At 43.7% G+C, this 24458-nt stretch overlaps 1 protein-coding gene across 2 annotated transcripts in view; it reads left to right on the top strand.

Moving 5' to 3' along the window:
• The window catches only part of PANX1 (pannexin 1), a 29310-nt gene extending 6127 nt beyond the window's left edge, over positions 1-23183 (top strand). The window contains exons 1-5 of one of the 2 annotated variants that reach the window (XM_061628818.1): positions 5790-5987; positions 8038-8177; positions 17766-17989; positions 20374-21044; positions 22029-23183. In XM_061628818.1, coding sequence (XP_061484802.1) covers positions 5873-5987; positions 8038-8177; positions 17766-17989; positions 20374-21044; positions 22029-22120 — 1242 coding nt within the window. In that variant the 5' untranslated portion in view covers positions 5790-5872 and the 3' untranslated portion in view covers positions 22121-23183. Of the gene's footprint in view, positions 1-5789; positions 5988-8037; positions 8178-17765; positions 17990-20373; positions 21045-22028 lie in introns of those variants that run through there. The other variant, XM_061628817.1, reaches the window with a different exon arrangement.
• The last annotated feature ends 1275 nt before the right edge of the window (positions 23184-24458 follow it).

Raw genomic sequence — 24458 nt, 5'->3', positions numbered from 1 at the left:
TGATGGCCATCAACTTGGGTGGCTTTAAAAGAGGATTAAAAAAACGGATGGCTTTGCTCTACCTCCACAGTTGGCGGCAGTGTGCCTTTGAATACCAGTTGCTGGAAACTGTAGGAGGGGAGAGTGCTCTTGTGCTCAGGTTCTGCTATGAGTTTCCCATGGGCAACTGTTGGCCACTGTGAAAACAGGATGCTGGACTAGTTGGGCCCTTGGCCTGATCCAGCAGGCTCTTCTTATGTTCTTAACCTAAAAAAATAGTTAAAAGTCTGCTTAACATGAAACTTTGAATTAGGTTGCTGTCATTGTTTGTCCTTAACAGAGTATTAAAAAAAAAAAAGGCAAGGCCAATTCACAGCCACTTCATTCATGATGTTATGTCCTACTTGGAGAGACTCCAAAAGGCATCTCCACCCTCATGTGTGTGAAGAAGTGTGGCATGAATGTTTATGTACACTGAATGGGCAGTTAGGCAGGCAGAAAAATGAAAGAAACACCTTGAAAAGAAAACTAGATTTTCTGTCAGTTCTCAGATTAATTTCTAATTTGGAGGAGGAGCAGGAATGACGTGAATGTGAAAAGTAGCTGTAAACTTTTAGCCTCTTCCAAAAGCCGACCTGTCAGTTGAGACGTATATAAGCACGCAAAACTGGCGTGCCTAATGGCTTTATACAGCTCCAAGAATAAGCAGCAGGACTTTCCATGAATTAGGACCAACAGAGCCTCACAGCTGCCAGAGATCATATTTCATATGGGGGAGGTAAACTTCCAGTTTCCAAAACTGGAATCTTCATTTGACTTAAGAGTCACAGCTGTTCTCTGCCTTCCCCCTGCCCCAGCTTTTTGAAACATTAGATCCACCCACTCCTAGCTCACAAAAGCTGTTTTTTCCTTCACCACCACCCTGTGCCTCATGCTTGTCCTGCTTGTTCTTGCCCTCATTCCCACAGCATCTTTTTTTTAAGATTCTTATTCTGGTCTGTATTTAACAGCCAACTCTGCACAGAGTGCAATTGATAGTATAGCTGCAGCTGTCTCTGTAATTCTTTGGCACCTAGAATTGTTTTACATACCATATAGCTAGCTTGTAAATAGCCACTGGCCTGGTCACCGGTACAAGCAACCTGTTAGGAAAGCTTTACACATGTTGGTTCTTTTTTTCTTCCAGCGCACAAACAACACCATAATTCAGTGTGAAATTGTAGCCCAAGTTTCCCACCATCATGCCTAATTCTGCTAACATTTTGACACAACTGATTAATAGCAAGAGGATTTATGGGTATTTGGCAGCTCTGATCATCCAATTTTTACACTGATGCCCAGAATGACAGCAGCTTTTGCAGCGAGTCTTCATTAAGCCCCCTTCTCCATGCTGGCTGACATTTTGAAAGAAAAGGACTTTTGGGGTCCATGCCAACTTAACAGAGGTTTAAAATAGATCCAGCTAACTCAGATAAACAAGTTATTGCTTTCATAATGAAGCCCTATGACCACTGCAACAGTGGTATGACAGCAGCCTTTGAAATGATGACAGCCATGACGCATGGTAAATCTTTTTATTCACATTGCCAATAGGTCCCATAAACATTCTTTGTTTCACACTCTGGATGTTAACATTGGTATTCTCCAGATGCTGGAGGTTTACTTCAACATATATTACAAGCTTCATCATTTTGTGACTTCAGCCTTTGTTGTAAAAAGGGGATCATCTTGTACTTAAATAAATCTGGATTTATGTTGGCACAGCCAGCAATAATTATTTCAGGGCTGCCAGGCTTTGTAGAGATGAAAGGATTGTCCATAAATACTAGGTAACGCTAATCATGTGGAAAGGCGGCGTGTCGCTGTTTTTATATACTACGTGCTTGGGTATGGAGGTGTAGCGCCAAAGCATGAAGAACATAAGAATGGTTTAGGGCCAGGTTGTTTGAAGGACCACCTACACCCGTAAGAACGTCCTCAAGCCTTGAGCCTGGCTTCAGAGGTCCTGCTTGTGGACTCATCTTTAAGATCAGATTGGTGGTGAGACAAGCTATTCTCAGTGGTGATCTCATCTCTTTGAAACTTCCTCCCAGATGATTACAGTTGGCTCAGATGGTCCTGGCTTTTAAACGGGCCTTGAAAACTTCAGAGATGAGCTGGATTATGAGATATTTTTAAATGCTGTTTATTGTTGGTTTTTTATGTTGTTTATTTTAATTATTGTAGTTTATTGAAATGGGATGTGGTCATTTATTTTATTTTTATATAAGCAGCTTCGAGAGAGCTTTTGCCTTGAAAGGCAACCTAGGAATATTTTGGATAAATAAATAAGAGTCCTGTTGTGTCAGACCAAACATTCATCAAGCCTGGCGTCCTGTTTCCCATGTAAGCCAACCAGATACTGTTGGGAACCCCATAAGCAAGGCATTAACGCAACACACATCCCCACTCTTGGCCCTCAGCAACTGTCCTTTTGTAGCTTGCATCATCTGAACCTGCCAGCTATTGGTAGACTTACCCTCCCTAAACTTGTCTAGTCCCCATTTTAAAGCCATCTAAACTAGCGGTCATTGCCACATCTTCTGGCAGTGAATTAGATTAATTAATTCACTTTCAGGTCAGACAGAAGAATCTGCTGCCATTTAATTTTGTTGTACAGCTCTGGGTTGTGGCTCTGTGAGAGAGAGAAGAAAACACCTGTGCACGCCTACTTACTCTGCACATCATAATTATAATATATATGTTAGAAATATTATTCCAAGTGTGTGTATGCATATAATTTTACAAAATTACAATTAAGGGGCATGCGGGGAGGAGAGAGGGGAGTTGCGTTGCACAAGTGGAAATCCTTGTGCTGATGAAACAAGTTAGTTGGATGCCACCCATAAACCTTTACAATGGGTGATGCTCCTGTTGATTACGATTTCAATGGGTTTACTCTGAGTATAGCTTACATAGATATTATCCAACAAATATCAATAATTATCTTCTTACTTTCCAAAGATATGCATGCCATGTATACGTTTAAAAACCTGTCTCATGTCCCCTCGTTAGGTGCCAGTTTAATAAATTAAAAAGCTCCAAACTCTTTGGACTAGCCTCACTGAGAAAATACACCTGGCAATGATCATTTGGAGTGATTTTTTCTGCACTAAACGCCAGACACTGCAAAACAAGCTAACAAAATAGCTGGAACAGGCACAGGAAATGGCCCCCACTCTAAAGTCAGTGTGGATTTTCCTCCTCTGTGAAACTTACTCTTAAATAAGTAAATGGGGTATTTCCATTGTAAACTTGAGTGTTTTCAGGGTGGCATCTTAGTGTTGTGATGTAAAAAAGGAAGGAAGGGTTTGGGGAAGAGCCATAGCTCAATGGCAGAGCATCTGCTTTGTATGCAGAAGGTCCCAGGTTCAATCCCCGGCATTTCCAGGTAGGGCTGAGAGAGACTCATGCCTGAAACCCTGGAGACCTGCTACCACTCAGTGTAGGCAATACTGAGTTAGATGGACCAATGGTTACCCTTGAAAATGGTCCAGAAGCTGCAACTGGTACAGAACACGGCGGTGCGCCTGATTAAAGGCAGCTGCCAGCGAGATCATATCACTCCAGTGCTAAAAGAGTTGAACTGGTTACCAGTTGCTTACCAGGCCCAATTCAAGGTGTTGGTTTTGACCTTTAAATCCCTATACGATTTTGGCCCAATCTATCTAAAGAAGCGCCTCCAGCATCATCAGCTATGCCGCCCAACAAGATCAGCCTCAAAAGACCTTCTCTCCATCCCATCAGTCAAAACAGCCAAACTGGTGAGGACTAGAGAGAGGGCTTTTTCAATTGTGGCCCCCACCCTGTGGAACTCCCTCCCAAATGATCTCCGCCATGTCCCTTCTATGATGAGCTTTTGCCGGGCCTTGAAGACCGGGCTCTTCAGGCAGGCTTTTGGGGTTGGCTAGATTTTATCTTCATTGTTTTTAGATTTTTAATGTCTAGGTATTGTATGCCTATTTTGTACGTGGCCATGGTGGCTGGACAGCCCGCCAGATGGGCGACTAATAAATTCAATAAATAATAATAATAATAAATTATTATTATTATTATTATTATTCAGTATACAGCAGCTTCATGTGTTCCTTTTTTTCCAGAGTGCATAACAGCTCAGGAGCTGGAATTTGGGTCAGAAGGCGTTGAGCTGCAGGAGGGAACTAAATACTCCTTATCAGTGTCTACAGAGGGAAAGAGAAAATACAGAGAGCAGTAACAGGCAGCTGCCATATACTGAGTCAGACCACTGGTCCATCCAGTCCAGTATCACCAACCCTGACCGGCAGTGACTTTCCAAGGTTTCAAGCAAGGGTCTTTCCTAGCCCTCTTGGGAGGTGCTGGGCACTGAACCAGGGACCTTCTGCGTGCAAAGAATGTGCTCTGCCACAGAATTATGTCCCAACAGGAATGGATTTAATGAGTGCAGACATAGTACAGGCTCCCATAACAAATTAGAACCCAGCCTCAGGAGTATGTGTTCCCCCATGGTAGCTCCTTCCCTAGAGCATATTCTCCTCATCCCCTTAACTGTGATCAAGACCTTTGTTGGGACTTATGGAGAAGTTGCCTTGTGGGATGGGCATGGGCAGGGCTCCATTGCTCTCCCAGCAACCCAATACCTCCGGGTGCTGCCGCTGCCTGACAGGGGGAGGTGCAGGGTGCTTGACAAGGGGCAGCACTTGGTGGCAGGAGCACCAGATAAGCTCCACTGCTGTGCATCATGCCAAACTCTCCACACCTCACCCGTGACCCTCTGCAACAGCCACCCATGGTGCTGGGAAGCTGGGATGCCACCCACCCCTCCTCACCCGCTGCTACTGCACTCATGTGAACCAAACTGGTTTGCAATGGGTTTCAGTGGCTAAACCTGCACTCATGTGAACCATACTGGTTTGCAATGGGTTTCAGTGGTTTGCAATGGGTTTCAGTGGGTAAACCGTGCCAAACTCTCTGCAGGTAGAAAGATCACACGCCAGTAAGAAGGCTAGGCTTTCTGATTTTTCTGGGTGCAGGTCCTCCTTCTACTTGGGGGTGTATTCAGACATGGAGACATGTGTGCAAAATGAATGCATGTGCACACACACACACACACACCCCAAACATGCAGCATGAAATGTACCAATCCAGGCCAAACATTTCTAACTTGATCCTGCTGCACATACAGAAAGGTTCCAGATCCTCCCTTATTGTATCACACCCTGTGCGGGGTTGCTGTGGTCTATAGGAGTACTTTCCCTCTCATGAGGCATCCTGTCCAGATGGCGACTGGTCTAGAGTGCCTCCACCTTGTGCTGGGTCAAGGAGACAGAGTGGGAATCCTGTTGGTGTACCGCCCACCTTGCTGCCCAACAGCTTCCCTAGCTGAGCTGACAGAGATAGTCTCGGAGGTATTGCTGAGGTCCCCCAAACTTGTGGTGTTGGGGGACATCAACATTCATGCCGAGACTGTTTTATCTGGGGCGGCTCAGGACTTCATGGCCTCCATGACAACCATGGGGCTGTCTCAATTTGTTACTGGCCCAACGCATGTATCGGGTCACACTCTTGATTTGATCTTCGCCACTGGTCATGGAAATGGTGATCTGGAGGTGGGGTGTTTTTCATCTACTCCATTGTCATGGACAGATCACCGCCTGCTGAGTTTTAGACTTACAACGACTCTTTCCCTCTGCAAGGGTGGGGGACCTATTAAGTTGGTCCGCTCTCGGAGGCTTATGGATCCTATTGGTTTTCAGACGGCTCTGGGAGTTTTTCCAGCTGATAGTACTGGCGCTCCTGTCGAGGCCTTGGTCGAACTGTGGAATACGGAGATGGCCCGGGCTATTGACACGATTGCTCCCGCGCACCCTCTTCGATGCAGAGCTCATACAGCTCCGTGGTATACCCTGGAGCTGAGAGTGATGAAGCAAGAGAGAAGGAGGCTGGAGTGCAGATGGAGACGAACTCCAGACGGATGCAGTTATGCTTTGGTAAGTGCCTCTACTAAGTCGTATATAAAAGCGGTAAGGGCGGCGAAGAAGTTTCACTTCACTGCCTCTATCAGGACATCTCTCTGCCGCCCTGCAGAGCTTTTTAGGGTTGTACGAGGACTCTTACATTCTGGTCCTCGAGATACTATTGAAACATCTGAAGCTCGCTGTAACGACATCGCAGGGCACTTCCAAAATAAAATCGCATGCATCCGTAGGGACCTAGACTCCGATGTTATGACAGACGAATCCATTGAAGTGTCCAGAACACAGTCTTGTCTTTCATTATTGGATGAGTTTCAGTTGGTGCAGGTTGAGAAAGTGGACAAGGTACTTGGATTGGTGCGGGCGACCACGTCTGCTCTAGATCCTTGTCCATCTTGGCTAGTGAAGGCTAGCAGGACTACTACCACCGGCTGGGCCAAGGAAGTGATAAATGCCTCCTTGACTGAGGGAGTAGTCCCTAGTAGCCTCAAGGAGGCAGTAGTAAGACCTCTCTTAAAGAAACCTTCCTTAGACCCAGATGACCTGAACAACTATAGACCGGTGGCGAATGTCCCCTTTTTGGGCAAGGTTCTGGAGCGGGTGGTTGCCGGTCAGCTCCAGGTGCTCTTGGATGAGACCGATTATCTGGATCCGTTTCAATCCGGTTTTAGGCCCGGTTTTGGCACTGAAACAGCCTTGGTCGCCCTGTATGATGACCTTTGTCGGGAGAGGGACAGAGGGAGTGTGACTCTGTTGATTCTCCTTGATCTGTCAGCGGCGTTTGATACCATCGACCATGGTATCCTTCTGGGGAGACTCGCGGAGTTGGGAGTTGGAGGCACTGCTTGGCAGTGGTTCCGCTCCTACTTGGCGGATCATCACCAGAAGGTAGTACTTGGGGAACATTGCTCGACTCCTTGGACTCTCCATTGTGGAGTCCCTCAGGGGTCGGTTTTGTCCCCCATGCTTTTTAACATCTACATGCAGCCTCTGGGTTCCGTCATCAGGAGTTTTGGAGTGCGTTGCCACCAGTACGCTGATGACACGCAGCTCTATTTCTCCTTTTCATCTTCTACAGGTGAGTCTGTGGATGTGCTGAATCACTGCCTGACTGCGATAATGGACTGGATGAGAGCTAATAAACTGAGACTCAATCCAGACAAGACTGAGACACTGTTGGTGAATGCCTTCCCTGCCCAGATGGTGGATGCTTACCCTGTTCTAGATGGGGTTACACTCCCCTTGAAGGAACAGGTTCGTAGTCTTGGGGTTCTTTTCGATCCTTCCTTGTCTCTGGAGGCGCAAGTGGCCACGGTGGCAAGGAATGCATTCTACCACCTTCGGTTGGTAGCCCAGCTACGCCCCTATCTGGACAGGGATGACCTCGCCTCAGTTGTTCATGCTCTGGTAACTTCTAGGTTGGATTACTGTAATGCGCTCTACGTAGGGCTGCCCTTGAAGACAGTTCGGAAGCTTCAGCTAGTGCAAAACGCAGCAGCCAGACTGCTGACGAGGACCAGCCGGTCAGCGCATATAACACCTGTTCTGGCCCGTTTGCACTGGCTACCTATTTGCTTCCGAGCCAGATTCAAGGTGCTGGTTTTGACCTATAAAGCCTTACACGGCGTGGGACCGCAGTATCTTGTGGAACGCCTCTCCCGCTATGAACCTACCCGGTCACTTCGCTCAGCGTCTAAGGCCCTCCTCCGGGTACCAACCCATCGGGAAGCCCGGAGGACAGTTACTCGATCTAGGGCCTTTTCTGTAGTGGCCCCCGAAGTGTGGAATAGCCTCCCCGAAGAAATACGCCTGGCGCCGACGCTTCTATCTTTTCGGCGCCAGGTTAAGACCTGGCTATGCTCCCAGGCATTTTAAAGCGTTTAATGTTACAATTTTAAATCTCTTTGTTTCAGTTTATTTATTGTGATATTTTGTATTTCTGTACTTTTAATCTTTTGTACACCGCCCAGAGAGCTATTTGCTATGGGCGGTTTAAAAATGAAATTAAATAAATAAATAATAAATGTTGGCCACCTTTGACCGGGCATTGTGCTTGGTTTCCTAGGTACCCAGATGAGCTGCTTTTCTCCAAGTTCATTTTCCTGGCGCCAGGCTGCTTATGTGGACTCCTACTGCTGGGCAGCAGTACAGCAAAAACAACTCTCGCAGAGCGACTCGGGACACCTTCCACTCTGGCTTCATAAAGTTTGTATAGATTTGTTAGTCTTCAATGTTGTCTTTTCCTTCTGGGTAACAAAAATCCAGCTCAGACATCTGAGGGTGTAACACTCACTCAGATCCCCACTCATGGATTGTCTCATGTTAACATATCTTTTCAGTGTGTTTTGATAAAGCACAGCCTTGTTTAAATCTAAGTGTGGTGTTGTTGAAAGTGGATTTTTACTTGTTTCCATTTGGGAGCTGTGCAGACAACAGGATGTAGGGTAGAAGCTTTCCTGATCTGTGCCATTGCAGGTGGAATCATTGTATGATCAAATAGTCTCCTGTAAGTACCCTCCATTCCCATAGAAAACAAAATGCCAGGAACAAGAGCTTTAGTCTGGCCTCCCTCCTGGAATACCAATTTTGTCTGTAGCATTTCACCTCTTCCCCTTGGGAAAGGAGCCAGATATGCAACACTCCTCCTACCTCATCTGCTGTCTGAAATGGCACAATCTGGGAATGGCTTTGTGGTAAAAGGGGGCAACCAGGCTAGCAAAGCTTTTGCTGGGCACTCAGCAGTCCTTTCATAACATGTAGACTCCGACTCCTCCTCAGTGCAAGTGTAGGCTTCTAAAGTCACCAGGCTAGCAAAGTGTCTGCAGGGAACTCTTCACCTAGGGTGGAGCAGTTTTATGATGTGATCTGCTATTTGTATAGGCTTTGCCTGAATTACACTCTCTGCTAGACCTTGGCTGCATGAAAAGGAAGAACACGCCTTCCAGCTGTTGCCTGCTGGCTATGAGAAGGTAGCTAACTCTGCACAAGCTTCATTGCAGAAAGCAAGCTGCTCCAACACAGCCCTTCCTATCTTTCAGCCACACATCTGGTGGCAATTAAGGAAGAACTAACATAAACCAACAACCACCTATTAAGTCAGCTTTCCCTACCCTCAGGTCCCAAAAGTGGACCACATGACCAATCATGATGATTGGACCACATGACCAATCACCCCTGACCATTTGCTGTTCTGGCTGGGATGACGGGGGCTGGAATACAACTACATCTGGAGACCCAAGACTGAGGAAGGCTGCTTTGGGCAAATGTAGATTAAGGACCAAAAATGAAGAGCGGTTCACTAAAGGCAAGCAGCAGTGCCTGGAGTCCTAGTGAGGCAGAAGCAGAGCTATTGCCTAACGTGAAAAACAATATTCCAGAATCATTTGGTAGATTTCATTAGAGAACAGAAATGCAGCTACAATTTCTTGCACATCTGGATTAACACTGAACCAGCAGCATGGGAAGCCACAGAGACAGTCGTCCCAGCTGAGGGACAGGATTCTAGTCAAGTGGGGGCTTGGACTAGGCACAGTCCAGGGACGCCAGATCACACAGTGCCAGCTCCAAATGCAAGAGGCAGAATCAAGTCAAGCTCAGAAATGCTGATGATTTAGCAGTATGCTAAAATGATGAAACTGAAGTTATCATACTTTGGACACATCATGAGAAGACGTGATTCACTAGAAAAAACAATAATGCTGGGAACAACAGAAAGGAGTAGAAAAAGAGGAAGACCAAACAAGAGATGGATTGATTCCATAGTGGAAGCCACAGACCTGAACTTACAAGATCTGAACAGGGTGGTTCACGACAGATGCTCTTGGAGGTCGCTGATTCATAGGGTCGCCATAAGTCATAATCGACTTGAAGACACATACAACAAAAGTGTCATCAATATTAAGCGGTATATAAATCCCATAAATAAATAATGCAAGCATAGGCCAGGTTCCAGCAAGGCAAGGTCAAACACAGCAGAGGGTAAGTCTAGATAAACAAGGGCAGGTAAAGCAGGAGTCAAAGTCCAACGGTAAGTAAGCTAGATGGCTAGCACCCTGGATAGCTCCAAATGAAGGTCAGGCTTGGACAGTGCTCCCAACAACCAGCCACCTCACACTGAAATAGGGCTGCAGCTTCCTTTGAGCAGCTAGCCCCACCCCAGTGCGTGAAACTTCTACTTTTAAAGGGGCCCAGCCTGTTTTAGAAGCCATAGGCCAGCCTTTGCCAACTAGTGGGCCACCAGATGTTGTTGGACCACAACTCCCTTCAGCCTCAGCCAGCATTGCCAATGGTCAGGAAAGATGGGAATTGTGGTCCAACAACATCTGGTGGCCCACTTGTTAGGAAAGGCTGCCATAGACTCTAGCAGTGTGGGAGAGGCCAAAGTCTGTAGATGGCAATGCTGCCTCTTCAGGCCAAAAGGGAGCTGGCATCATGGACTCCTCTGGTGATGGAATTTCTGAGGAGGCAGGGACATCAAAGGGTGGTTCAAAAGACATGTTCTCCCTCCAGCCCAAGATTTCCTCTGAATTTATGACCTCCTCCCCTGAGGATGGGGCATCTGAGCCAAGGGGCGTGACAGCCTTTTAGGGACACCTTGTCGCACATCAAAGGAAATGACTTTTTCTTAATGCTACTGTGGCACTAGCTGAAATCCCACATAGATATCCAGTCAATGTCCAAATATAATGGAGGGAATATTGGGTAGGGGGAAGGGAGGTGTGTTGATTCCTATCCTAATTGCAGCTGTTTTCCCTGGTTCCCGAAAGGTTAACAGAGAGGTGAACTTTCCTCTTTCAACAAGCCTTTTAGGTTGAGACCTATCGCGGTATGTGTCTGTGTTATAATTGCTTAATATGTTTTTTAATAATGTTTTTAACCCTTTTTTAAAGTTTTTTTTTAAAAAAAAGTTTTTAATGCTGTTTTGTTTTAATGTATTTTAAGATCTGTTTTTATGATGTTTTAAAGTGTTTTTAGCGCTTTGTTTGCCACCCTGGGCTCCTGCCGGGAGGAAGGGCAGGATACAAATTAAATAATTAATTAATACATTGGCTAGAGCTATTTTCTAGTCAATTTCACATCTTATTTATGATGGAGAGAGAGAAAGTAAAGTGTTTTTTTTAATGGCATAGCTTGTCTTTAAAAATATACAATCTATTAAACAAATCTCAAATATTACACAAACAACTTAAAGATAAAATGGACCATTAAAATATAAACAAAAGTACAACAGTGTTATTATTTATTTATTTATTTATTTAATTTCATTTTTAAACCGCCCATAGCAAATAGCTCTCTGGGCGGTGTACAAAAGATTAAAAGTACAGTAAGTAGTAATTAGGGAAAGCTGTAGTAAACAGTCATTGTCAACACTCAAATAGGAATGTGGCTCAATAATTTTGGGCAGAAATTTCTGAAGGGTGGGCAGTGTGATGTAGTAGTTGGAGTCAGGGCTGTGGAGTCGGTACACCAAACCTTCGACTCCGACTCCTCTATTTTTCTACTGTCCAACTCCGACTCCACCCAAAATTGCTTCTTGTCAATCAAAATTTATTTGGAAGTCGGAGTCAGTACATTTCTACCGACTCCTCCCAAAATTGCTTCCGACTCCACGACTCCAACTCCACAGCCCTGGACTTGGAGTGTTGGACTAGGACCTGAGAGACCAGGGTTCAAATGCGAATTCGTGGAGAAGTCACTCATACTATATGAATGAATGAGCAAAGAAGAGAAGAAAAACAAAGATTGTCTAGAAATCAAATCTGCCCTGGCTCTGATTTTAAGAAGTAGTGGTATTTGAAGAAGCATTGAAACAGTTTTTACTATTCACAATAGCTGTCATAGTGTTACACTTCAATGCTTTTGGCATTGGCAGCATATTTTACTGTCTGTTGTGATTTGTCCTGTATTTTGGTATCTGTAGAGTACTTCACTGTCATTTTGACCATTTGTAACATTTGTTTGCTTGCCTCTTGTCTTCTTTGCCCATTCATTCATATACTGGCTGTGACTTCTCCCCCTCTTTTCCTGGTTGTTTTGTGGAACCTTCTCCTTTTTGGCAGTTCAAGTCAGAGATCAGCCATGAAGCTCATTGTGTGACCTTGGGCCAGTGACCTTCTCCCAGCCTAACCTGCCTCAAAGGGTTGTTGTGAATATAAAATGGAGACGAGGAGAACCATGCATACCGCCTCGACTTCCTTGGAGGAAAAGTGGGGAATAAATGTAAAAATAATAAAAGGCAGTGTTCCGTGTCCCAGCTACATATAATATCAAGAAAGATGGAGCAAAGCAGATACGTGTGTGTGTGTGTGTGTGTGTGTGTGTGAGAGAGAGAGAGAGAGATGATAACTCAACATGTCATGGGACCATTGTTTGTGCTTAACAGAAGCTGCTCTGCCCCACAGAAACTTAAGTAGCAATGCATGTGTGTTTGAACTGTGTCATAGGACTGTTCTCTTTTTGCTGGCTATCCTTTTGGAGTGCACTTTTTTTTACATTGTTCTGGCAAGTTTATAGCAGTGCTTCAGAATGATAAGCCAAAAGAGAAGCAGCTTTTTTTTTTACCTAGAAGATGTATGGAAGAGGCACATGGGTGAGTATCCAGAGCCAGAGAAAGGTCAAGAGCAAATAAAAATTTTATCTAGTTTTATGCTCTAGCCACTCTTTAAAAACAGAAGTCCTCTTGGCTTTGTAAAAGCTCTTCAAGACTCATCTGATTTCCTGGCTGCTGCAAAGATTAGATCATTCTCCAGATATAGACTAGTTTCCTGGCTTCTCCAGTCACACTTCATATCTGTTTTTCAGGCTGCTGTTAAAATCACAGCAGCAGGATTAGCTAAAAAGCCCACAGACTTACTCTTATGATTTGATTGCTTTCTTTACAAAAAATTACATACTGCTCTTTAGTGGTGCTTCCAAGGTGCACTCTCTGAAGCACTTTGAACATTGAAGTTCTAGGGCAGTGATTCCCAACCTGGGGGCAGTGAAGTAACCCAGGGAGGCCGCGAACAGTAAACAAATGAATTATTTATTTATTTATTAAAAGTCTTCATTCCCTGGACACCATCTGCTCCCCAATGCCGCTGCAGACCACACGTCCCCCTTGCTCCAAATAAGAGGGGAGGACTTTAGCTGAAGTGGCAAAGTGTCTTCCAGGCGTGCTGAGGGCAGGCGTCTGCCTATAAAACACGTGGCAGATGCCAAAGGAGGCTGAGGGTGGAGCTACCAGGAAGAAGAGGGGATTACTATCACTGACTCATCTCCTCACCCTGCTGCTGCTGACAACACCCTTATTCAGAAGGAGAGGAGAGAGCTTTTCATGAAGCAAAAGCAGCAAGGCTGCAAGGAAAGGCTCCTTTCCCTCTTCCTGGCAGCCCGCCCGCCCGCCTTTCTTGGCTCCTGCTCTGCTGCCACCTCCTTTTAAAAATTATTCTTATTTGGGAGGCCTCCCAAATCTCACCTTTGGCCCAGATAGAGCCAAAGAGCAGTGAGGATGCTCAGGAGTTGCTCACTTCCCATCTCTGAGGCTGTGTGTGCCAGCATCCCCCCATACTCCGACTGAAGTATATGTATGTATTTATTTACTAATAGGCAAAAAACCTTGCAGTTTAAGAATGTACCTATAGCCCACAGATATTTCTATCAAACTTTTAAAAGCAGGGAAATTGGGCAGCTATAGTGAATGCACCTGGGGAGCAGGAGACCTGAACTCCTCTCTGAAATATTGTACTGCCCTACAAAGTTGTCAAAATGCAAACACAATTTGGGTTGGTCTTTCACAGTCCAATCCACTTGCTGTGTAGCTTGGAAGAATTTGGTAACATGTGCCTCTGAGCATATGGTGAGTGGTGGCAACACCTGCCATCTCCAAAGATGGAGAATTATATTTTTGTATGTTTGTTGGTGTTCTTCTTACTTTGCTTCTTTCCTGTGTTACTAATGTTTCTACAGAGAATCTAAACTAGAAAATTTTATTTCCCTCATTATTCATCCTAGAAATCTGTGTCAAATTTATTTTTATTAATTTCAAAGCCTTTTTATTGGTTAATGTCATATGATGGTGAAGATAGCCTTTTTTGTTTCGAACTGGAGGTTATGGTCTATTTCTATTTTGGGTGCATTAACAGTTGGACCTGAAACTGCAGTTTAATGTAAGATCAGACTGATTCCAATATGCTGCTACTTTAGCAATGGCTCTAGTTGTTGGGAAAAAGAGGATGCATGTTTTCAGCCTGCTATGTTTAAAGCACTTTATTTAAGGCAAGGTGTTCACAATCAATTAAAAACATAGAGCACACCTAGAATTTTGCTAGAATACATTTCACCTCCCACTGTTTTATCTTGTGCAAATTGAGACACTTCTGAGGTCCACTGGAGATTATTTTGCAGACGTCAGTGCCATTATTCCACAATTATGTTTGGAGGTTTTTTAATATAAATTTTGCAAAGTGTTGCTGTACTTCACATATTCATAGAAACAAAAGCAAAAGAAAATGATTTCCTATAGAAAACTTCACTAAAATTGCAAAGTAAATCAGACATATTTAAAGTGACCATCTGAACTATATCAACTGTCTTAATAATGTTGCTTCCTCCCGGCTAAAACAAGATCAGCACAGGACATATCTTCTATTATTTGGGCTGACTGCAGGTGTTGCCACCACTCACCATATGCTCAGAGGCACATGTTACCAAATTCTTCCAAGCTACACAGCAAGTGGATTGGACTGTGAAAGACCAACCCAAATTGTGTTTGCATTTTGACAACTTTGTAGGGCAGTACAATATCTCAGAGAGGAGTTCAGGTCTCCTGCTCCCCTGGTGCATTCACTATAGCTGCCCAATTTCCCTGCTTTTAAAAGTTTGATAGAAATATCTGTGGGCTATAGGTACGTTCTTAAACCGCAAGGTTTTTTGCCTATTAGTGAATTTCCCTGCTTTTTAATCCGGGAGGTAAGAAATGGGATCCTGTGCAAGTTTGCTGAGAATGGATTGATCATTTGCATGCTTATTGAGTTAAGTGGGATTTACACACACACACCAGGCAATCATGCTAAGGATAGGTGAAACTGACCACAGGGGATGGGGAAGGGAGGAGAGGGAGGCGGGAGGGGTGGAGAGGCAGAGGGGAGGACTGGGAGGGGAGCAGGCAGGAGGGGAAGGGGAGAAGAAGGACAGATGTGGTCGTTTGCATGTTTATTGATTAATTTTAGATTGAATGTTCTGATTTCTATGTGTATTTTATTGTTGTATTCAATTTTAAATTGTACGTCGCCTAGAGTGGCCGCTGACCCGGCCAGATAGGCGACTAAGAAATAAAATTTTATTATTATTATTATTATTGAGTTCAGTGGGATTTACTCCCGTGCAATCATGCTTAGGATAGGTAAAACTGACTGGGGGGGAGGGACGGAGGGCTGGAGTGGGCAGGGAAGGCGGAAGAAGGAAGAGGGGAGGAGAAAGGGAGAGGAAAGGGGAAGGAGGGAAAAGGCAGGTCTGATCATTTGTATGATTATTGAGTTGAATCAGATATACTCCTATGCAATCATGATTAGGATAGGTAAAAGTGACCAGGCTGGGCCTGCCAACCAAGACGTCTTCTGTATCTTTCACAGTTGGGCAGGGGGAAGGGACAATTCTACCTTGTGGTTTTTCCCATTACAATGTTGCAAGAACACCAGCACTTGGCTGACTTTCTCTTCTCCTAAAGATACAGGATCAGTCTCAGGCCCTGAACCTGGCAACCCTACCTCCCACCCAAATTTAAAACAAAGCTGTCCCTGGCCACATCCACACCAGGCCTCTATTACACTTTGCACAATCATTATTTATTTATCTATTTATTTAGTGTATTTATATACCGCCTCATAGCCGAAGCTCTCTGGGCGGTTTACAATAAATAAAAACATTAAAAACAAATATACAAATTTAAAAACACATCTTTTAAAAACAATTTAAAACAATTTATCATGGCTTCTCTCAAAGCCATGGCTGAAAGCCAATCATGGCTTCTCTCAAAGAATCCTGGGAAGTGTAGTTAGTGAAGGGTGCTGAGAGTTGCTAGGAGATGCCCTGTTTCTCTCACAGACCTTCAGTCAGAGTGGCTGACTGTTAACCATTCTCCCAGGGGAATAGGAGTCTTCTCTCAGCACCCTTCACAAACTACACTTCCCAGGAGTCTTTGAGGGAAGCCATGACTGTCTCAAGTGAAATCAAGTCTGGTGTGGGTGTGGCCCTCTTATTAGCCAAGGCCAGCAGCTATGAGGTTTTTAGAACACTGACAGTTGGTCCTTACTGAGCATGCTCCGCGCTATGATTGGGTCCCAGACAAAATTATTAAATTAATTAAAAATCAGCCAGGCATTTTTAAAACTTTTAAACTGCAGCAGATGAAGGTCAGAGTATGGGGCAACGTCAGTATTAGGATTACAGGTACTCTGTGAACATGGCTGATTTTTAATGAATGACAACAGATTACAACTCTCAGAGAAAAAAGTCCAAAAGGGCTCTGAGGTTTTTCTCTCTCTTTTTACACTTTGAACTCTCTGTTCTCTCTGACTGTTTTGTGTATCGCCATGAAAATTGACAGGGTTGTTAAGCAAGCATTTCTGAGTTCAGGACTATAAGTTATGTAAGGTTTTGTTTTGAAATGAGCTTATGGGAAGCATCAGAATGGCATGGAGGGGTATTTTCCATTTAACATTGTGGAATGCGAAAAATCCCTGCTGACTATAGTATACAGCCACTCTCGTGGCTGTATAATTATTGCATTTATATCCCACCTTTTCTCCAAGTTGCTCAAGGTGGTGCACATGGTTCCCCTCCCCCTTTCCATATTATCCTTACACAGACCCTGTGAGATAGGTCAGGCTGAGAGACTGTGTCTCGTCCAAGGTCACCCAGTGGGCTTCATAGCTGGGTGGGGATTTGAACCTGGTTCTTAGTCCAGCACTGTAACCCACTAGTGTTGGGAGACAGGACTGTATGTCTTCAGACTGTGGGGAGGGGGATTTGATTGGAGCTTTGCATTAAGAAAAGAAAGCAACAGCTCCCAGTCTGCTGGGAGCTTTTAATGGAAAGGGATATTTGGAAATGTGATTTTGCCACACACCATTTTTTTTCAGTTGGAGACTAAAATTACAATTAGCATGGGAGGCGTCGTGAAATTTTTTGATCTTCCAAAGGGGGTCCCATACTCATAAAAGTTGGGAAGCACTGTTCTAGGGCATTTTTAGACATGACATCAACAGCACAACCCTAGGCAAGTCTACTGAGAAATAAGTCCCTTTAGGTTCAGTGGGATCTACTCCCAGGTAAGTGTGTATAGCAGTGTTTCTCAACCGGTGTGCCTCCAGATATTGTTGGACCACAATTCCCATCTTTCCTGACCATTGGTAATGCTGGGTGAGGCTGATGGGAGTTGTGGTCCAACAACATCTGGAGGCACACCAGTTGAGAAACACTGGTGTATAGGAATGCAGGGAATTATTTTTGCATTTTCCACACCTGTATTCCAAAAACAAACCCTACACTAGGAATATAGGAAACTGCCTTATACTGTCATCAGTCTGTCTGACTCAGTATTGTGTACAAGTTCTGGCAGTGGATCTCCCAGCTCTACCTGGAAATGCTGAGGATTGAACCTGGGCCTTCCACATGCAAAGCAGATGCTCTGCCACTAAGCCACACATTCGGTTGCAAAATGTCACAGCAGTCCTGTTGTCTTGGATTATTTAGCTGGCTGTAGATGGGTCACGATCTGAGCTAACTCCCTACCCCAATTATATTCTTCCTCAGTTTTTCCCGTACATCCTTTTGCTAGTTGCAATCTTGCTCTACCTGCCATATCTCTTCTGGCGCTTCACCTCGGCCCCCCACCTTTGTTCGGATCTGAAATTTATTATGGAAGAACTTGACAAAGCCTACAACAGAGCAATCAAAGCCGCAAACAGCTGCCATAATGCAGACACGAGGGAGTTTGCCGGCTCATCGCCAGCCATTAATGAGAACATCGCTCAGAGGTAACGTCACATCCTTTGCCGTATTTCGGTTAAAATGCACTTAAAGTGAGAAATAGGTAAGATACTAGCATCTGGATTACAAAATATGTAGAAAGCCATGCCCAGTCAGGGATGATGGGAGTTGGGATCCCAGATGTTGTGGGACTCAGAGGTTGGGAAAAGTTGGTGATAATAGGATTGCACCCTTAGTGTTGTTACTTGTTTATTGCTGTTTTTAACTTAATCTGTATAAACCACCTTAATTTAAAATAAATATCTTTGTTAAACCATTTTAACTATTACGGTTTCCTCCAAAGGAATCCTGGGGACTGTAGTTTGATTAGGGTGTTGAGAATTCTCCATTAGAAATCCATAGATTTCTATGAACAGAACTACAATCCCCAGGGTCCCTGGGAAGAAGGAATGATTGATTAACTAGTTTTAAGATTCTGTGTTGTGGGTGTGTCATCATAACTCAAGCCATGCTTAAGGATCACCTAACCTTCCTTTTTTGTACCTTTTTGTTAAAACAGCTTCCCGTGTTCCCTGTACAGAAGCTGACTTGAACTGGCCATTAAATCTTTCTTAAATGTTGGTGACAGGATAGTATGCTCCATCACACCTGTGAGGGCAGCAGGCTAGCTTAGGAAGCACAAGATGAGGCTGCATGGCATGCACATCTCTGTCCTCTAACTCTTCACCATCACTCCATGCCCCAGAGCACCTGCCATGTGGGGCAGCTGCTTCACTCTGCCTGTTAAAAGGGCTGGCTCTGACAGTTGCCAGTGACACTGTGCATGGTTTCCCTCTTCTCCCCACCTCTCTCAAGAGAGAGTAGGAGGAGTTGAACATGAAAGGTTTACTAGTAAAACTTAGTTCCAAATAAGGGCCAGGATTACATGTTTTTAAAAAGCATAGGTTTTTTTTAAAAAAAGGAAATTAATTACAACAGATATGAGCAGAATTGGTAGAATTTAGAAAAGGTGATAGCTGAAATCCATTGAAACTCTTCCTTGGTTCAGTAAGAATTGCATTACTTCAGTCCTCCAAAGATCGGATTTTAAAATAAATTGTCAAAGCAAGTTCTTTGTACCAGTCAAGGCCCAAGTAAAAAACCTTTCTTATTACTCCTTCAAGAGGGAAAGTTTTGCCCTCTTTCATGTGAATGGCATTGTATATATTCCTGTGATATTCTAGCACCGTTTATTTATTTATTTTTATATATATCCCGCCCTTCCTCCCAGAAGGAGCCCAGGGCGGCAAACAAAAACACTAACAAGCAAAAACAAAGACTTTAAAACATATTAAAATGAAACATCTTTAAAAACATATTAAAACGATCTTTAAAAACATATTAAAATGAAACATCTTTAAAAACATATTAAAACAAACCTCTTAAAAACATTTTAAAAACTCCTTTAACAATGTATTAAAAAGCAGTTCTAGCACAGACAGACTGTGGTATATGGTATGTGGGCACCATTGTCAGTTGAAGGGATGGGGAAATTCCAGATCTCTCTAACAAAATGATACTACTTAAGAATATTGGTGTTTTCCTCTCCCCTGCACGACACAAGCGTTTAAAAATCCAACAATGGATGTAGATCAGGGATGGACACTTCACCTCCATTCTTTCCTGGCCATTGGCCATGCTGGCTGGACCTGATGGGAGTTTCCGTCCAACAACATCTGGAGGGCCACTGGTTCCCCATCCCTAATGCAGATAACATCTACATCTATGATTTATTCACCTCTTTGCATTGCTTCTCATTTACTTCATTGCCTCATGTACGGCATCTCTGTGTTCATTTTGTGGCCGTTCATTTTTTAAATCTCATCTTGCAAAATAGTTCTCCCTGCCTGATGTGTGTATGCGTGAAATGTATACCGCACCTTTTGATCAAATGATCTCCAAGGCAACTTACAATGACATTTAAAAAACACATCCTCGGGCCAGTTTCAGAAGCTAGAGTTTCCGTCCCCTCTCTTCTATAGTCCAACGGCATTGAGTTGTTCTTGGTAAGAGTACGAAGGAGAAGGTCCCCATAATTTGGTCTTCCCCTTGCTGTGGAGGGAGGGGATGCAGCCTCCCAGTACCCCTTGTTCCTCTGGCCAGTGACAAAAGCCAGAGTGTTCTTCCCTTTAGTTCTGCAGCTCCAGGGCAACCCACACACAATCATCGTCTTCACATTGGATTTGTCCTGCAAGAGGGCATGGTGAAATGCACATGTTAAGCCTTTTAGTTGTTGTAATAGACCAACACAGGTGCTCTTCCAGCATTCATCTGAAAATATGACGCTGGTTCTTAGGAATCTGAACCATTTCCCAGTATCCTGTGTATGTGCAGCTTCTAAGCAAATGAAATGTTGATTTAATGACTGGATATTGGCTTTTTGTTTTTTCAGTTTCTGGGAAATATCTGAAAGCCACTTCAAGTACCCTATTGTGGAACAGTACCTGAAAACAAAGAAGGGGTCCAAGAGCCTCATAATCAAGTACATTGTTTGCCGTTTGCTGACACTGACAATTATTCTGCTTGCTTGCCTTTACCTGGGCTATTATATCAGCCTTTCCTCAATAACCGATGAGTTTATCTGCAACATCAAAACCGGGATATTAAAGAACGACACAACTGTTCCTGAACAGTTCCAGTGCAAACTGGTTGCCGTCGGTGTCTTCCAGCTGCTCAGCTTTATCAACATCATTGTGTACCTGTCGCTCATGCCCATTGTGATCTATGCATTGCTGGTCCCATTCAGGCAGAGCTCAGACATCCTGCAAGTGTATGAACTTCTGCCGACGTTTGACGTTCTCAAAGTCAAAACAAAGCACTACAATGACTTAAGCCTCTACCTCCTGTTCCTCGAGGAAAATGTCAGTGAGCTTAAATCTTACAAGTGCCTCAAAGTTCTGGAGAACTTGAAAGGCAGCGGAGAGAGGTTTGACGCCATGCAACTCCTGATGAATCTTGGCTCAATTAAAATGGATGTCGTAGATGACAAATCAGCCACTGCCAAAGTGGAATGCAGAAAGGAAACCGAAGCAGAAACAGAAAAGAGTGCAACCGAATTGCAGGGTAAAGTTGTTTTATTTGTTTTAAGTTATGTATAGATATTGCTGCTCTCAGCGGTTTACAAATTTTAAAATACACTAAAAGCAATAAAACAACACTTCCTTTTTTAAAGATCCCAAACACCACAGCTAAAAACAACCAAACACAAATTTATGCATTTTGCTTATTATCATCAGTAGTAGCATTAATTGTCGCATACTAATGTCTCCAGATGATTTACAAAAACATACCATAAATGCAAACATATAAAATTCTGTTTCAAATGCAATAAAGCAATTCTGTTCTTGTGAACATATTGGTAAAACGTTTTTAGGGGAACATGTTTCTAGGCTTAGGGTAGCTTTGGTTATTTGAAGTCCTGGATCAGACATGCATGTGCTCATCCGATCATGCACATTTTCACTTGAGTTCAATGGGACTTATTCCCAAGAAAATGTGCAGAGGATTGTAGCCCTAATGTCTTTTAATTTTAAATTCTGCCTTGGGAAAGGAACACTGGATGCCACATAGGCCTCATACACATGTATTCCATCCGTCTGTCCATCCTTCCTTTCACACTTACTCCGGTGCTGGTATTACATCCCAGCTATCCTGGAGAATGTGGGCATGTTCGCATGGCTCTGGTTTAGAGGATTGGAAGCACCACTCAAAAAAAAGAAGAAAGTATTTGGGGTGGTGCCCAACTAACTTGTTCCGTTAGCGCAAGGATTTCTGCCTGCACAACAGAACTGTCCTCCCCCTGCTGCATGTTCCTTAAATCTTTTCTGGGGCTTCCCCCAACCCTCTGGAGCAGATTGGGGGGGGGTTGCAGGGCAATGAAACAGAGGGAAAGTTCCACTGCACAAGTTGAAATCCTTGCACTGATGGAATGAGTTGGTTGGCTGCCATCTTTGGTCACTGAGTTTGAGAGCACCGAGACTATTTGTTTGTGCTTTATATGACGAAGGATAACTGCATTTCCCTTTGCTGTTGTTTGTTGGTCTTCAGATTTGACGGAACTGACATTGCCTGGCGATGGAGCAAAAACAAGTAAAGACGATGGCAAGCTTCGTCAGAGGCTTCTGGATTCCTCTTGCTGATGGACCCACACAGCAATTTGTTGATTACGAGGGTTCTTCCTAAGCATGCCAGCATATGCCACGTTGAACACTGGACTTGCCTTCTTGCTGAGTGTATACAGGCGGGAACCAAAGGGCAAATCATGGTTTACACGCTGTTTATATGTCTATGTTTACATGCCTGACTAGCCCCCTTTGTCTTATGACAGCTTGTTGAGGTTATTTATACTAACTCTGTGGGATAGAAACAATGGAAAAATGAGGTCCAGGATGTAAATAGGATGCAGAGAGAATGGGAGAAGAGAATGTAACTGAAGAAAAAAAGAGTAACTCTTCCACTAAATGGAATGCTTGAGGCCAGTTATACACATGTGTGGATATCACTTATAGCATAATCCTAACCATGTCTCCCAAGTAAGTCCTGTTGAATTCAGTGGAGCTTACTCGTAGGTAAGTGGGGTTAGGACTGCACCCTTAATCACTCTACACTTGAGTCTGGTTCGCATGTGCATGCGCACACTTGTTTTCACTTAATTATCATGCACTTAAAACCAAGCTGTCAAATAACTAGAACGCTTTCTCCTCTGAAATGACTATTTCACAGCCTTGGAACAACACGCACAGAATGAAGTGGTGGAGCGGACTGAAGGGGGTAGACTGAAGGTGGGGGGAGTTCTTTTTTTTATTGTCTCTCCAAACCAAATCTGGAAAAAAAAAGCCCTCTTTCAGTTGCTTATTGCAACAAATAAGCACCTGCTAAATATATGCATGTTCATCTTTTACAACGTCACAACTGCCACCACTGTGGCATGAAACTCTGGGGATGCTTTGAGGAGAATAGGCACAGTGATCTGGAGGAACTCAGTTAAATGGTACTCCAGTTCTCCTGTTTCCTTACTTTGATTGTGATGTAAATGTTCAAGGTACGTATGTGCAAGAGATCAATCTGGATGCCAAACTCTCAGGTTTTCTTTCACTGCCAGGGGGTGGGGGAGTTTCATGGGAACATCCCTATGCCCATTTTAGATTACAAGCAGAAAGCCATTTTCAAGGAACAAGGTTGCTCATGTTAAAAAACATTAATGCAATGATATTTGGGCAAACTTGTATTCAAAGCCTGATGATTTTCAAATTTCAGCAGCTTGTTGACCGAAATCTATGATAGGGCTAAAATTAGCCTTAACCTTACCAATTATTGCCTTCAAGATCCAGTGGCGGTAGTCATTTAAAAAGAACAAAATGCAACGATGTGATTATCATCTGCTTAAACGGGGGTATAGGGTGGTATTCAGCGCTAGTCCTACTCAGAATAGACCCATTGAAGTGATTAGGCATGACTAGGGCGCAGCACATGCTTTGCATGGAGAAGATCCCTGGTTCAATCCTCAGCATCTCTAGCTGAAGGACCTCAAGTCGAAAGAACCTTTGCTTGACATCCTGGAGAGCTGCTGCCAGTCAGAGTAGGCAAGACTGAAATTAGATGGGCCAGTGCTCTCACTAAATATATAAAGGAGTTTCATATATATAATACGATCATGTTCACTTAGTATATTAGAATTGCATGGAATAGACATGGGCAAATGGAGTAAGTTGCATAAAATATTGACAACTTGAAGTATTACTGCGATTATGTTTGCAAAAAAGCATATAACTGAAATGTGGCAATGGTAAAGCATTGATATTTGTTATCTTTTATATTTGCTGGATTGAGTCAAAAGCCAATTTATACAAAAACATGCATGAATAAATGTTGCCTCCTTATGACAGAGTATCTGCACCTTTTCCAGATTCTGATCTTAGCTGCATGGCAAACGGTTTGGAAACCAATAATAAATCTACCAGCGGCACTTCCACACACCCCTGCTTAGGCATTTCCCATCAGTTATTTTAAAGCTATTTGTTTAAAGCTAGCTAGAAAACCAGCTTTCCGTCTATTGAAAGTGAGCAACTTTGTCTTGATACAAGAAGTCAAATTATGTTTGGTAACTGTCCCTTTCTGCTGTAACAATAACTAACACAGAAGACTTAACTGGCTACAGTTGCTGAAAATCAGTCTAAAAATCGAGTAACAAAGTTCTGTGAGTTGGCATTGAAACAGTTGCAAATAGTTCAGAAAGTTCTTGCATTGTATATGGCAAAAGCACAGCCAAATAATCTGACTCCTTTAAAGCGTAAAAGGAAAAGAGTCTTGAATGTGCATGCAAGAAAGGATCAGGCTCTGCCCCCAGCAACCAAGAAATGAGAACCTAAGAACCCTGCTGGATCAGTCCCATCTAGTCCAGCACTCTGTTCTCAGTGTCCATGGGAAACCCGCAAGCAGATCCTGAGTGCGACAACACGCACCCAGTATCGGGTATTG

The sequence above is a fragment of the Rhineura floridana genome, chromosome 5 (genome assembly GCF_030035675.1).
Source record: "Rhineura floridana isolate rRhiFlo1 chromosome 5, rRhiFlo1.hap2, whole genome shotgun sequence".
NCBI lineage: Eukaryota > Metazoa > Chordata > Lepidosauria > Squamata > Rhineuridae > Rhineura > Rhineura floridana.
The sequence above is the reverse complement of the archived record's forward strand: the minus strand, read 5'-3'. Positions and strand labels throughout refer to the sequence as shown.